The sequence below is a fragment of the Erpetoichthys calabaricus genome, chromosome 4, assembly GCF_900747795.2.
Source record: "Erpetoichthys calabaricus chromosome 4, fErpCal1.3, whole genome shotgun sequence".
NCBI lineage: Eukaryota > Metazoa > Chordata > Cladistia > Polypteriformes > Polypteridae > Erpetoichthys > Erpetoichthys calabaricus.
In genome coordinates this window covers 171,536,413-171,551,193 of record NC_041397.2, presented here as the reverse complement: position 1 = coordinate 171,551,193, position 14,781 = coordinate 171,536,413, and the positions used below count along the sequence as shown (strand labels likewise).

Here is a 14,781-nt window from a genome sequence, read left to right as displayed (position 1 = left end):
TATTTCTTTTTTATTGTGATAGTCACACTAATATAAAAACATCTGATTATTTTCAAATTCATATGTTTCACTGGTTGTTGTTTTAATTTGATTATTATTAATTTTAATCGTGTTAATGCAGAGACATCAGGGTGACATTCACAGGTGGACAGACGTGAGCAGATGAGGTAAGACATGCACTGGAGCCCAGAACAGGATGTGCAGCCACAGGTCACAGGCTTCAAAATAGTCAGGCATGAAATAATCGTGACTAATCGAAAAAAAAATTGAACGATTAGTCGACTACCAAAATAATCATTAGTTGCAGCCCTACTACATAATACAGTGCCTTCTTTTGAACCATCATATACTTAAAACAGTGGGTAAAATAACAAATCATGAAACTCCTTGCAGTTAACAGCTTCACATCCCAGAGTTAAAATGCATGTTACATACATACATATGTGTGGCATTTCCTCTTAACACTAGAATTACCAAAGCCTACAAAAAAACTTGTAATCCCGGCCCATCTTAAATCCCTTCACACTTCTCCATCCACGTCTTTTGTGTTGTAAATGTCTCAATCAACACAAGCAGCCTGCTATCCCATCGCCCTGCCCACCGCCACAGTTCAATTCGCAAAGAAGGTTCTCAGTGCTCAGTGTTTATCTTGGATTTAAGTACTGGAGTTGTAGAGGAAAAAAATATATTGTCATTTGGAATACATACATTTCATGTGTGTTCCATGTCTACAGCAATCTCTGTAAACATATTGATAAAACAGAAATATTTTTCATGTTTTAGTAATAATTGACAAAATGTAGACATGAAGTGAATAATGTGTGAAGCCTGAAGTCCAAATATCAAATATACACTTTCACAAAAGGTACAAGTATAACAAAACAAGTGCTTTTTTATTCAAGAATATACCTGCAGAAAAAAAACTTACATTAGGGTGCAACACTGACATGCACCTAATACGACTGTTTTAGTGGTGTAGCGGTAAGAACTACTGACACGTAATCAAGATGTTTGCGATTTGATCCCGAATGCCTCTGTTTTAATTAGTGAGCTGCTTTTATTCTTAATATTATAGAATAAAAACATACATCTGATTTGAGTCTGTAACAGCCGATGTAAATTTATGGTACTTGTAAAAGTAGACAAAAAAAAAAAAAGCTAACATTTTGTCAATTATTACTAAAATATAAAAAATGTTTTTCTGTTTTTTTTTTTTTAAGAAAACCCATAGACAGAACCTTATGCTTGAGGGTTAAGTCTGCTTCCCAGTCTTTTGACAGTTATACGATACTAACAATAACTAGAAGGGCCCTGAGGTTGCGGCAACACAAAGATAATTCTGCCATGAGCAATTCTATTTTGGGATCCACTTCACATTTATTCCATCAGGTGGACTGCAGGTCTCTGTTGTGAAAGCTCCAACTCATACTGAGCAATGGACCAAATAGCACTGTAGTCTTTCCCAAGGGGAGTAGTGCTTACATCTTAAGTCATTATCTTCAGAATTGTTGTGGTTAGGCAGTGCTTGGATCTTCTCTGGAGGGTTTTTCTTTATACAGTGCTTTGAAAAAGTATTTGTCCCTTTCTGATATCCTATATTTGTCACAATAAATGACTGCATATCTTTAGACAAAATGTAATATTAAATAAAGGAAATCAGAGTAACCATGTAATACTGTTGCTAAATTGCTACTTAAATATATATTAAAAAAAAAAATCCTGGCACGAGACGTGACTTTTTCAGAGAGATACTTTCAAGTCCCGCGAGACGAGACTTTGTGCCAAGAGATTTAACCACGCCTAGGGTCGGAAATAAAAGACAAAGAGTAGATGACAAAGTAGAACATTGTAAAGAGGTTCAAAAACGTTGGTGCAATACACATGCAGAGCAGGTGAGAGATAATGAAAGTACTAAAATTCGAAAGTCTCAAAAAATGTAAGTAAAGATCGCTTTAGCGCAAACAAACAAATTATTACTCGGTGAAATAACGGAACAGCGAAAAGAGATTGAATATATTGTTGGGATTTAAATTTTAAGTAGGAGACTTGTAGATTGTCTAAATCGTGTTGCCATCAGGGAAAAGTATTGTTTCTTCCTGATGAAGAAGTGTATCCGCGAGAATTAAAAGATTTGTTGTTAAGTGAAAGTGAAATCTACATACGCGAGTGGCAGAGAAATTAAGTGGCTGGCACGGGTACGTAGCGCATGCCGGGGGGTTGGCAAGCGAAGCGAGCAGGGGGCAAATCCTCGTAGTCTTTATGATAAAAAAGTTTTCCAACACCTGTATTGCCCCACATGAAAGGGTAATTTAGTGACTCACTCTACTCCAGTCAGACCTGATTGTAGCCTAGCAATGTTAAATCTAAACCTCACCATATATTTGACTCATATGAGTGAAGTACTATATTCAGCACTAGGTTTCTAGAATAACAGTCCAAGCAGTCCAAGGATGTTATTTACAAGTCCAATGTGGTTATGCTCAAGCTTTATAATGCACTGGTGAGGCTTCATCTAGAGAACTATATGCAGTTTTGGTCTCCAGGTTTCAGAAAGGTGCATAGAAAAGGTCCAAAGAAGACCGCCAAGATCATTCCAGGGCTACAGGGGATGAATTATGAGGGAAGATTAAAAGACCTGGGCCTTTTCAGTTTAAGCAATAAAAGATTGAGGTGACATGATTGTAGTGTTGAATTAATACAGTGGATTGAGACTGTTATTTTAAAATGAGCTCATCGAGAACAGTTGGAAACTTAAGGGTAAATTTCGCACAAACGTTAGTTTTTCTTGATACTGAGAACCGTAGTCACTTGGAATAAGCTGCCAAGTAGCATAGTAGACGGTAAGACGTTAGGGACTTTCAAAACTTGATAATGTCTTTTTAGAAGAATTAAGTGGCTAGTATTGATGAGGTTTGTTGCTCTGAATGGCCTGTTCCCGTCTAGATTGTTCTAGTTAGTAATTAATTATTCATACTTTCCGTAAGGGTGGATTTCAAATATATGTAGCAGTCTACACATTGCTAAATGAAGTGTTTAAATTTCCCCACTGGAATTACCAAGGTTTTCATTGTATGATCTCCAATTTCAAAGTGTTAGGGCTGAATTTGTTTTCCTTTAGGAAGAATATTTTAAATACTTTTGATATTGTTTTCTTTTTTTAACAGACAACACGGAGCCAGGCTGCCAGCAGTGGGCGAAGGCGACAAGAAACATCATCCTTTTTGAAGACACCTTTTACAGAGAAAACATCTTTAATAAGGTACTAATAATATGTATGTGTGTGTGTATATATATATAAAATATACACACAGTGGAGCAAAAAAGTATTTAGTCAGCCACCAACTGTGCAAGTTCTCCCACTTAAAAAGGTGAGAGAGGCCAGTAATTTTCATCATAGGTATACAGTAATCCCTCCTCCATCGCGGGGGTTGCGTTCCAGAGCCATCCGCGAAGTAGAAACCATATGTTTATATGGTTATTTTTATAGGTTATTTTTATATTGTCATGCTTGGGTCACAGATTTGCGCAGAAACACAGGAGGTTGCAGAGAGACAGGAACGTTATTCAAACACTGCAAACAAACATTTGTCTCTTTTTCAAAAGTTTAAACTGTGCTCCATGACAAGACAGAGATGACAGTTCCGTCTCACAATTAAAAGAATGCAAACATATCTTCCTCTTCAAAGGAGTGCGCATCAGGAGCACAGACTGTCAGAAAGAGAGATTAGAAAAACAAACCAATCAATTGGGCTGTTTGGCTTTTAAGTATGCGAAGCACCGCGGCACAAAGCTGTTGAAGGCGGCAGCTCACACCCCCTCCGTCAGGAGCAGAGAAAGAGAGAGAGAGAGACAGAGTTTGTTTTTCAATCAAAAATCAATACGTGCCCTTCGAGCTTTTAAGTATGCGAAGCACCGTGCAGCATGTCGCTTCAGGAAGCAGCTGCACAGAAGGTAGCAACGTGAAGATAATCTTTCAGCATTTTTAGACGAGCGTCCGTATAGTCTAGGTGTGCGAACAGCCCCCCTGCTCAATTCCCCTACGTCAGGATCAGAGAAAGTCAGCGCAAGAGAGAGAGAGAGAGAGAAGTAAGTTGGGTAGCTTCTCAGCCATCTGCCAATAGCGTCCCTTGTATGAAATCAACTGGGCAAACCAACTGAGGAAGCATGTACCAGAAATTAAAAGACCCATTGTCCGCAGAAATCCGCGAACCAGCAAAAAATCCGCGATATATATTTAAATATGCTTACATGTAAAATCCGCGATGGAGTGAAGCCGCGAAAGGCGAAGCGCGATATAGCGAGGGATTACTGTATCTCAACTATGAGAGACAAAATGAGAAAAAAAATCCAGAAAATCACATTGTCTGATTTTTGAAGAATTTATTTGCAAATTATGGTGGAAAAAAAGTATTTGGTCAATAATAAAAGTTCATCTCAATACTTTGTTATATACCCTTTGTTGGCAATGACAGAGGTCAAACGTTTTCTGTAAGTCTTCACAAGGTTTTCAAAACACTGTTGCTGGTATTTTGGCCCATTCCTCCATGCAGATCTCCTTTAGAGCAGTGATGCTTTGGGGCTGTCGCTGGACAACACGGACTTTCAACTCCCTCCAAAGATTTTCTATGGGGTTGAGATCTGGAGACTGGCTAGGCCACTCCAGGACCTTGAAATGCTTCTTACAAAGCCACTCCTTCGTTACCTGGGTGGTGTGTTTGGGATCATTGTCATGCTGAAAGGCCCAGCCACGTTTCATCTTCAATGCCCTTGCTGATGGAAGGAGGTTTTCACTCAAAATCTGACGATACATGGCCCCATTCATTCTTTCCTTTACATGGATCAGTCGTCCTGGTCCCTTTGCAGAAAAACAGCCCCAAAGCATGATGTTTCCACCCCCATGCTTTACAGTAGGTATGGTGTTCTTTGGATGCAACTCAGCATTCTTTCTCCTCCAAACACGACGAGTAGAGTTTTTACCAAAAAGTTCTATTTTGGTTTCATCTGACCATATGAGATTCTCCCAATCCTCTTCTGGATCATCCAAATGCTCTCTAGCAAACTTCAGATGAGCCTGCACATGTACTGGCTTAAGCAGGGGGACACGTCTGGCACTGCAGGATTTGAGTCCCTGGTGGCGTAGTGTGTTATTGATGGTAGCCTTTGTTACTTTGGTCCCAGCTCTCTGCAGGTCATTCACTAGGTCCCCCCGTGTGGTTCTGGGATTTTTGCTCACCGTTCTTGTGATCATTTTGACCCCACGGGGTGAGATCTTGCGTGGAGCCGCAGATCGAGGGAGATTATCAGTGGTCTTGTGTGTCTTCCATTTTCTAATAATTGCTCCCACAGTTGATTTCTTCACACCAAGCTGCTTACCTATTGCAGATTCAGTCTTCCCAGCCTGGTGCAGGTCTACAATTTTGTTTCTGGTGTCCTTTGACAGCTCTTTGGTCTTGGCCATAGTGGAGTTTGGAGTGTGACTGTTTGAGGTTGTGGACAGGTGTCTTTTATATTGATAACGAGTTCAAACAGGTGCCATTAATACAGGTAACGAGTGGAGGACAGAGGAGCCTCTTACAGAAGAAGTTACAGGTCTGTGAGAGCCAGAAATCTTGCTTGTTTGTAGGTGACCAAATACTTATTTTCCACCATAATTTGCAAATAAATTCTTTACAAATCAGACAATGTGATTTTCTGGATTTTTTTCTCATTTTGTCTCTCATAGTTGAGGTATACCTATGATGAAAATTACAGGCCTCTCTCATCTTTTTAAGTGGGAGAACTTGCACAATTGGTGGCTGACTAAATACTTTTTTGCCCCACTGTATATGTGTATATATGTATATGTATTAAATAGAACTAAATGCAGAATTTTTGTTATGTTATGAGAGCCTGTCACTCCAGGCTGCCCTTGTTTAATCACCTCATGATGTTTTGCACTACTGATGGAGTCTGCTGTTCCATGTACAGTAATCCCTCCTCGATCGTGGGGGTTGCATTCCAGAACCCCCCGCGAAAGGTGAAAATCCGCGAAGTAGAAACCGTATGTTTATATGGTTATTTTTATATTGTCATGCTTGGGTCACAGATTTGCACAGAAACATAGGAGGTTGTAGAGAGACAGGAACTTTATTCAAATACTGCAATCAAACATTTGTCTCTTTTTCAAAAGTTTAAACGTGCTCCATGACAAGACAGAGATGATAGTTCCGTCTCACAATTAAAAGAATTCAAACATATCTTCCTCTTCAAAGGAGTGCGCGTCAGGAGCAGAGAATGTCAGAGAGAGAGAGAGAGAAAAAAGCAAACAATCAAAAATCAATAGGGCTGTTTGGCTTTTAAGTATGCGAAGCACCGCCGGACAAAGCAGCTGCATGGAAGGGAGAAATGTGAAGGTAGTCTTTCAGCATTTTTTAGAGGAGCGTCCGTATCCTCTAGGCCAGTGTGCGAACAGCCCCTCTGCTCACACCCCCTGCGTCAGGAGCAGAGAATGTTAGAGAGAGTGAGAAAGACAGAGAAAAGCAAATAATCAAAAATCAATACGTGTCCTTCGAGCTTTTAAGTATGCGAAGCACCATGTGGGAAGCATGTCGCTTGACAAAGCAGCTGCAAGGAAGGGAGCAATGTGAAGGTAATCTTTCAGCATTTCTAGACAAGCGTCTGTATCGTCTAGGCGTGCGAACAGCCCCCTTGCTCACACCACCTCCGTCAGGAGCAGAGAATGTCAGAGCAAGAGAGAGAGTAAGAAAAGTAAACAATCAAAAATCAATACGTGCTGTTTGATCTTTTAAGTATGCGAAGCACTGTGCGGGAAGCATATCGCTTGACAAAGCAGCCACAAGTAAGCCCAGCAAGGAAGGGAGTAATGTGAAGATAGTCTTTCAGCGTTTTTTGAGGAGTGGCCGTATCCTCTAGGGGTGCGAACAGCCCACGTGCTCACAATATATTTGAGGAGTTTTATTTAATATGTAATATGCGCACTGGTTGGGTAGCTTCTCAGCCATCTGCCAATAGCGTCCCTTGTATGAAATCAACTGGGCAAACCAACTGAGGAAGCATGTACCAGAAATTAAAAGACCCATTGTCCACTGAAACCCACCAACCAGCGAAAAATCCGCGATATATATTTAAATATGCTTACATATGAAATCCGCGAAAGTCGAAGCGCGATATAGCGAGGGATTACTGTAATTCTAGAGTTGAAAGTGTAGTGTAAAAGTGATCTTGGAACCTGAGCAAGTATTTACAGTACTTTTTTTTTCCCTGAGCAGAAATGTGTCAAGTATATGAATTAAGATGATTTATTTTTTTTCTTTCTCTACTAAAATGTAATCTTTAATTCGCTTTGCTGTGGCTCTGTTTTTTTTCCCATCTGTTTTCAAATTTCGTCAGTCTATACAGAGTTGTTGAGGCCAGCATTCTGAATATTTTTTATTTCATACTGCTATAAATTTAATGGCATGAAGTCATACTACAGTGAAAAGTGAAAATAAATACTGTTGAATGTGCATTATGTAGACATTCTACTCTTTTTTTGTTTATTTATTTATTTTATTAAATAATGATTTCTTACTTTACTGTCTTTAAGTTTCACTGCAGATTTTAAGTACACTTTTGAAAAGTATATTATGTTTAGGACCCTTATTCTAAATGCAAGAGCCTCAGAGGACTAAGTCTTACCACCTGCCTTTATTCACTGTGCATGATAAATTTTATATATATATATATATATATATATATATATATATATATATATATATATATATATATATATATATTATTTAATAGTGGCCACCTTTTTTAATGATACCACTACTGTGGGTTTCATTATAAATTATCATGAGTCTGTGTACTGGAAACAGATAACAAAACTATTAACAGGGAGAGCTTAAATAATGTGGATTTAAATGACATGAAATCAGAATTGCTGGTGAACTGTGAGACAAAATTCCACTCTCAGCTTTTATACCAGTGACCCGGGTTGTGGGGTTAGTGGAGAGTATAAAATTTTTTGGAACACTACATCTAGCACTCTTCTTCTTTCGGCTTCTCCCATTAGGGGTTGCCACAGGGGATCATCTTTTTTTCATATCTTCCTGTTCTCTGCATCTTGCTCTGTTACACCCATCACCTGTCATGTCAACATCCATAAACCTTACCCGTAGGCCTTCCTCTTTTACTTTTGCCTGGCAGCTCTGTCCTTAGCATCCTTTTCCCAATATACCCAGAATCTCTTCTCTGCACATGTCCAAACCAACGCAATCTTGCCTCTCTGACTTTGTCTCCAATCTGTCCAACCTGAGCTGACCCTCTAATGTACTCATTTCTAATCTTATCCATCCTCGTCAAACCCAATGCAAATCTTAGCATCTTTAGCTCTGCCACCTCCGGCTCTGTCTCCTGTTTTTTTGATTAGTGCCACTGTCTCCAACCCATATAACATAGCTGGTCTCACTACCATCCTGTAGAAAGTCCCTTTCACAAGTGCTGATACTCGTCTGTCACAAATTACTCCTGACACTCTTCTCACCCCATTCCACACTGCCTGCACTCTCTTTTTCAGCTCTCTTCCACAGTCCTCGCTACTCTGTATTGTTGATCCCAAGTATTTAAACTCATCCTCCATCGCTAACTCTACTCCCTGCATCCTCACCATTCCACTGACCTTCCTCTCATTTACACATACATATTCTGTCTTATTCCTGCTGACCTTCATTCCTCTCCTCTCTAGAGCATGCATATCTCTACACATTTCATTAATAGGTAAGAGAACTCACCAGAAGCTCTTAGCTAAAGATGGTTAAAAAATTCAGAGGTTCTTGGGAAGCAGACTATTTTCTGTTGGTCTGTCATTGAAAGTTTTTAAACATTAGTTACTTTATGGTATGAAAATATCTCTTCTAGGACAGGAAACGAAATCGGTGGCTTGCAGTGTTTCTAGAATAATTACAAGTGTTCTCTCTTTTGTAGATTTATATTTTCCACACTGAAGCAAAGCCATTGCATTCTTAAATGTCCTATTGCACACTAGTCACCTTATGTTCACTTTTCTTTCATCTTGTAAACTGCGTTGGTTGGTAAGCGTCAGGATGACCGGATTTCATATCACAGTGTATGGGTATCTCTGAGCTACGAGATGCATAAGGACCTAAGAGTCTTCTTAAATAATTTGATTTGTATCTTCAAGTGTGTTTGTATTAAATTATTTGTTGGGGAAATAGAGAAATTATATTGTACTAGCAAAATACCCGCGCTTCGCAGCGGAGAAGTAGTGTGTTAAAGAGGTTATGTAAACATATATATACATATACATATATACATATATATACATATCTACATATACACATATCTACATATACACATCCACATATATATACACATATCAACATACATATACACACATACATAAACACACACATATACACATATACATACACACATACATACATAGTGCGTTGTAACACGGGCTGTGATTGTTACATGGGAGGGAGACGACAAATCACAGCTTCCCGCTTTCTAATCGGGCCTGTGATTGGTGCTTTGACCGATGCCTAGATCCCACAGTATGTGGTATATATTTCTGTTTTATTTAAACCTTTTAAGTTTGTATGCGGACGGCATGGTGGCGCAGTGAAAGGTGACAGTTAGGAGACCCAGGTTCGCTTCCCTGCGTGGAGTTTGAATGTTCTCCCCGTGTCTGTCTGGGTTTCCTCCGGGTACTCCGGTTTCCGCCCACAGTCCAAAGACATGCAGGTTAGGTGCATTGGCGATTCTAAATTGTCCCTGGTGTGTGGGTGTGTGCGCCCTGCGGTGGGCAGGCACCTTGCCCGGGGTTTGTTTCCTGCCTTGTGCCCTGTGTTGGCAGGGATTGGCTCCTGTATTTAGGATATAGCGGGTTGGATAATGGATGGATGGACATTTGTATGCATAGCCCCATTTGCCCGTTTTCGTTTTTCTTCAGTAATATTTCAGCAAACCCGGAGCTTGTCAGTTCAAATAATGGTACTGACCCCACTGTGTGACCCTGAGGAAGTCAGTTCACCTGTCTGTGCTGCAAAAAACAAAAGTAATGTAACAAATTGTACCTCAGATGTTGCAAGTTGCTGGAATAAAGGCATAAGTAAAATAGATAAATATGTATTATACACATAGGAACTATTCATTTATTTTCAGTTAAGTCATCTGCAGCAAACCTTTATAAATGAGCGTTTCTCCTTTTTAGATAGTGCAAACTGTTTCTTCTTCATTAAGGTTTTCTCTTGGAGAGCTTTTTTCATTTCATTGAAAATTAAAGCAGCAGCTGCCAAAATATGTAGCTTTCTTATTAATTTTTCAACATTGTGTAAAATAACTTTATAAAGTAACATAAAAGGTTTAAATACTGGTTATCCTTTTACACTAAAATATTACTAAAGAGACACAAAAAAAGTAAAATGCATATGTTGTTTTTCTTTAAGGAGATTAAATATTACTGAAGAAAGAAAAAAAAAAACTAAAACAGCCAAATTGGGCTATGCATACGAACTTAAAAGGTTTAAATAAAACAGAAATATATACCTATATTTTTTCTTTCCTTAACAATTGGAGGGTGTATCCTGTAGCAAAGCCCTAACTTTTTTCGTGAAAGCCCGTTTCAGTCAATAAGTCTTAAAAACAGGTGTAAAGATATTGACAATAAGCTATGCAAACCCACCAAGACATGGAATCGTTTAAATCAAGTATCATTACATCTTCCTTTCTTAAAGAGAAGTAAGGCAGTACTTATAAGCTTAGTAATGTTATACATTTCAAATGCTACTTTGATAAACTTTATCACTTCAAACAACTGAACTATCCAGAACATTTCAGGCATACATCCAGCATTCAAACTATGTATAAAAAGCACAACTGTTAAAGGAATTCAGCATTTCTTAATTGAAAATGTTCCTTTAATCCTCAACATGTCTCAATGAGTCGTTCTGGTGGTTTTACTTGACGTTTTGATCTTCTGGTTAATTGTGTTTGCAGTTGAGATGTTCTTTCCTGATTTATACTTGTTTTCTCGTTAATATTTGTTTCGCTGGTGTTAGTGTTCTGATTAGAGGTTATTGGTCCTTTGATGTCTTGACGGTTTCTTCTTAGAACAGCTCCTATTACGCAATTCCATCACATACTGGTCTATTGTTTCGCCGCTTTTCTGGAAACATGTAAAAAACTTGTGCCGCTCAAACGTCACATTGCGCTTTGGGTTGCAATTAGCTTCGAATTTTTCAACTATTTTGTTCAATTTCATATTGTCTCCATCTTCTTCAAACTGAAAATTGTTATACACCTCTAGTGCCTCTTTGCCAATTACATGTAGAAGCATAGACGCTTTCATTTTTTCACTTTTCCTATCTGCTTCAATCGCAGCAAGATATAACTCGAATCTCTGTTTAAATCTTTTCCAATTTTCAGCTACATTTCCCTTTAACTGGAGATTTGGTGGGGGCTGTAATCCTAACATATTTTTTTTTTCTCTTTTGCTAGAACGTCTTAGCGCTTTCTGACCACGTTTTTGGGTTACTCACAGACACGAGACTCGTTCAAAAGCTGAACCTCTTCTTCACATTCCTCTTCCAATCCGCCACTTCTGACACCATGTAGTGATCTTGTTAAGTTCGTAGTTTAATCAATACACAGGATTGAAAGATATAATAACTTTTTAATAGACAGACTTTAGAGACATTTACTGTACATGTTACTACTCGTTCTTTAGTTCACGCCCATTCTCCTACTTGCATCGGCATTCACAGGCATTACTAATCATTTTGTAAGTATCCCTTAATAGACCTTACTAATCAACTATCATTACAAAATCCAATGTGGTTTGTGCCCTTCAGAATGAAAACAGTTTGCATTTACTTTTTTAATAAAAGGCGAGCTTTTAAGCCTGAGAAATCACCCTGTAAATGCACACGTTTAATTGCACATGTGTTAATATGTATGCTTACACAGTATTAAACCCACCAAGACATGGAATCGTTTAAATCAAGGCGCTGTGCTACCTTCTTCCAGATTGGCCCCAAGGCGTTTCACGTGATTACGTAGGAGGCGTGATGACGCGATACGCGACTCCGCCCCCGTCCATTACAGTATATGGACAAAAAAGAGGTTCCAGTTATGACCGTTACGCTTTGAATTTCGAAATGAAACCTGCCTAACTTTTGTAAGTAAGCTGTAAGGTATGAGCCTGCCAAATTTCAGCCTTCCACCTACACGGGAAGTTGTAGAATTAGTGATGAGTGAGTGAGTGAGTGAGTCAGTCAGTCATTGAGGGCTTTGCCTTTTATTAGTATAGATAGTAATATCAATGTTTCATTTCTATGGGTTTCATAAAAATAATAATCCATGCAACTGTTGTTAAGGTAGTAAAGTAAATATTTAATGTTGATTTGTATATATACTGCTCAAAAAACTTAAAGGAACACTTTTTAATCAGAGTATAGCATCAAGTAAATGAAACCTCTGTGATATTAATCTGGTGAGTTAAGTAGCAGAGGGGATTGTTAATCAGTTTCAGCTGCTTTGGTGTTAATGAAATTAACAACAGGTGCACTTGAGGGGCAACAGTGAGATGACCCCCAAAACAGTTATGGTTTAACAGGTGGATGCCACTGATATTTTTCCCTCCTTATCTTTTCTGACTGTTTTTTCACTAGTTTGGCATTTGGCTACAGTCAGTGTCACTACTGGTAGCTTGAGGCGATACCTGGACCCAACAGAGGTTGCCCAGGTAGTCCAACTTCTCCAGGATGGCACATCAATACCTGCCATTGCCAGAAGGTTTGCTGTGTCTCCCAGCACAGTCTCAATGACATGGAGGAGATTCCAGGAGACAGGCAGTTACTCTTGGAGAGTTGGACAGGGCCATAGAAGGTCCTTAACCCATCAGCAGGACCGGTATCTGCTCCTTTGGGCAAGGACAAACAGGATGAGCACTGCCAGAGCCCTACAGAATGACCTCCAGCAGGCCACTGGTGTGAATGTCTGTGACCAAACAATCAGAAACAGACTTAATGAGGGTGGCCTGTGGGCCCTGTGCTCACTACCTGGCACCGTGGAGCTTGATTGCCTTTTGGCATAGAATACCAGAATTGGCAAGTCCACCACTGGCACCCTGTGCTTTTCACAGTTGAGAGCAGGTTCACCCTAAGCACATGTGACAGACGTGAAAGGGTCTGGAGAAGCCGTGGAGAACGTTATGCTTCCTGTAACATTGTTCAGCATGACGGGTTTGGTGGTGGGTTAGTGATGGTCTGGGAAGGCATATCCATGAAGTGACACACACATCTCTACAGGCTAGACAACGGCACCTTGACTGCCATTGGGTATCAGGATAAAATCCTTGGACCCACTGTCAGACCCTGTGCCGGTGCAGTGGGTTCTGGGTTCCTCCTGGTGCAGAAAAATGCTTGGCCTCATATGGTGAGAGGATGAAGGAATTGATACCATTGACTGGCCCTCACACTCGCCTGACCTAAGACTAATAGAACATCTCTGGGACGTTATGTTTCGGTCCATCCGACACCGCCAGGTTGCACCTCAAACTGTCCAGGTGCTCAGTGATGCCCTGGTCCAGATCTGGGAGGAGATCCTCCAAGACACCACCGTCATCTTATTAGGAGCATGCCCTGACGTTGTCAGGCATACATACAAGCACGTGTTGGCCATACAAACTACTGAGTATGATTTTGAGTTGCTGCAGTGAAATTTCAGCAAAATGGACTAGCTTTTTCACTTTGATTTTCGGGGTGTTTTTGAATTCAGCCCTCTGTAGGTTGATCATTTTCATTTCCATCAAACAATGTGGCATCTTTTGTTCCTAACACATTACCCAGTCCATATCAGTATAGATGTTCAGCATGATTTTTTCCCATTGAGATCTGATGTGCTTTCAAAGTGTTCCTTTAACCTTTTGAGCAGTGTGGACACTTTTTGTGACTGAAGACAGAGAAGAAAATTAAAATTAGTAAAAACCTTTTATTGATACATACCAGGCAAGGGTAAAATGACAGAGAAATACAGTCCTAGGACACCGCACTTCATCTGCCTCGAGCGCAGATATCCTTGCTCTTTTATACCTTTCTAGTCTCCTGATCGTTGACCATGTAAGCAATAAAAATAGCGTCCTGACTCATTTTGTATTATTCCAATTGGTAAAGTCTTTACCCTAAAGGTATATTTTCTTGTCACACACATCATTGAAAGAAAACTTCCAGAAAGTATATATGCTTTTTGTCACGTACGCAAAACACAAACAAGTTTGATCATTCTGTCCTATTTTCTGTACTTACACACATACATTTTGTTCAATTACATCATTTTATGTTTTTACACTCCTCCCTTTTTGAACAAAATGATGTGGGCAGTAGAATTAAATTGAAATGGTTGATGAAGGGGAAGGGGGGGGGGGGAAAGGGGATGGGGAGGAGAAAATGGAAAAAAACTGTGGACACTTTTTGTGACTGAAGACAGAGAAGAAAATTAAAATTAGTAAAAACCTTTTATTTATACATACCAGACAAGGGTAAAATGACAGAGAAATACAGTCCTAGGACACCGCACTTCATCTGCCTCGAGCGCAGATATCCTTGCTCTTTTATACCTTTCTAGTCTCCTGATCGTTGACCATGTAAGCAATAAAAATAGCGTCCTGACTCATTTTGTATTATTCCAATTGGTAAAGTCTTTACCCTAAAGGTATATTTTCTTGTCACACACATCATTGAAAGAAAACTTCCAGAAAGTATATATGCTTTTTGT

At 39.5% G+C, this 14,781-nt stretch overlaps 1 protein-coding gene across 1 annotated transcript in view; it reads left to right on the top strand.

Annotated features, from left to right (window-relative positions):
* Window positions 1–14,781, top strand: part of senp7 (SUMO specific peptidase 7) — a 223,897-nt gene that overhangs the window by 18,615 nt on the left and 190,501 nt on the right. The window contains exon 3 of the mRNA XM_051926068.1: window positions 3,165–3,259. Coding sequence (XP_051782028.1) covers window positions 3,165–3,259 — 95 coding nt within the window. The remainder of the gene's footprint in view (window positions 1–3,164; window positions 3,260–14,781) is intronic.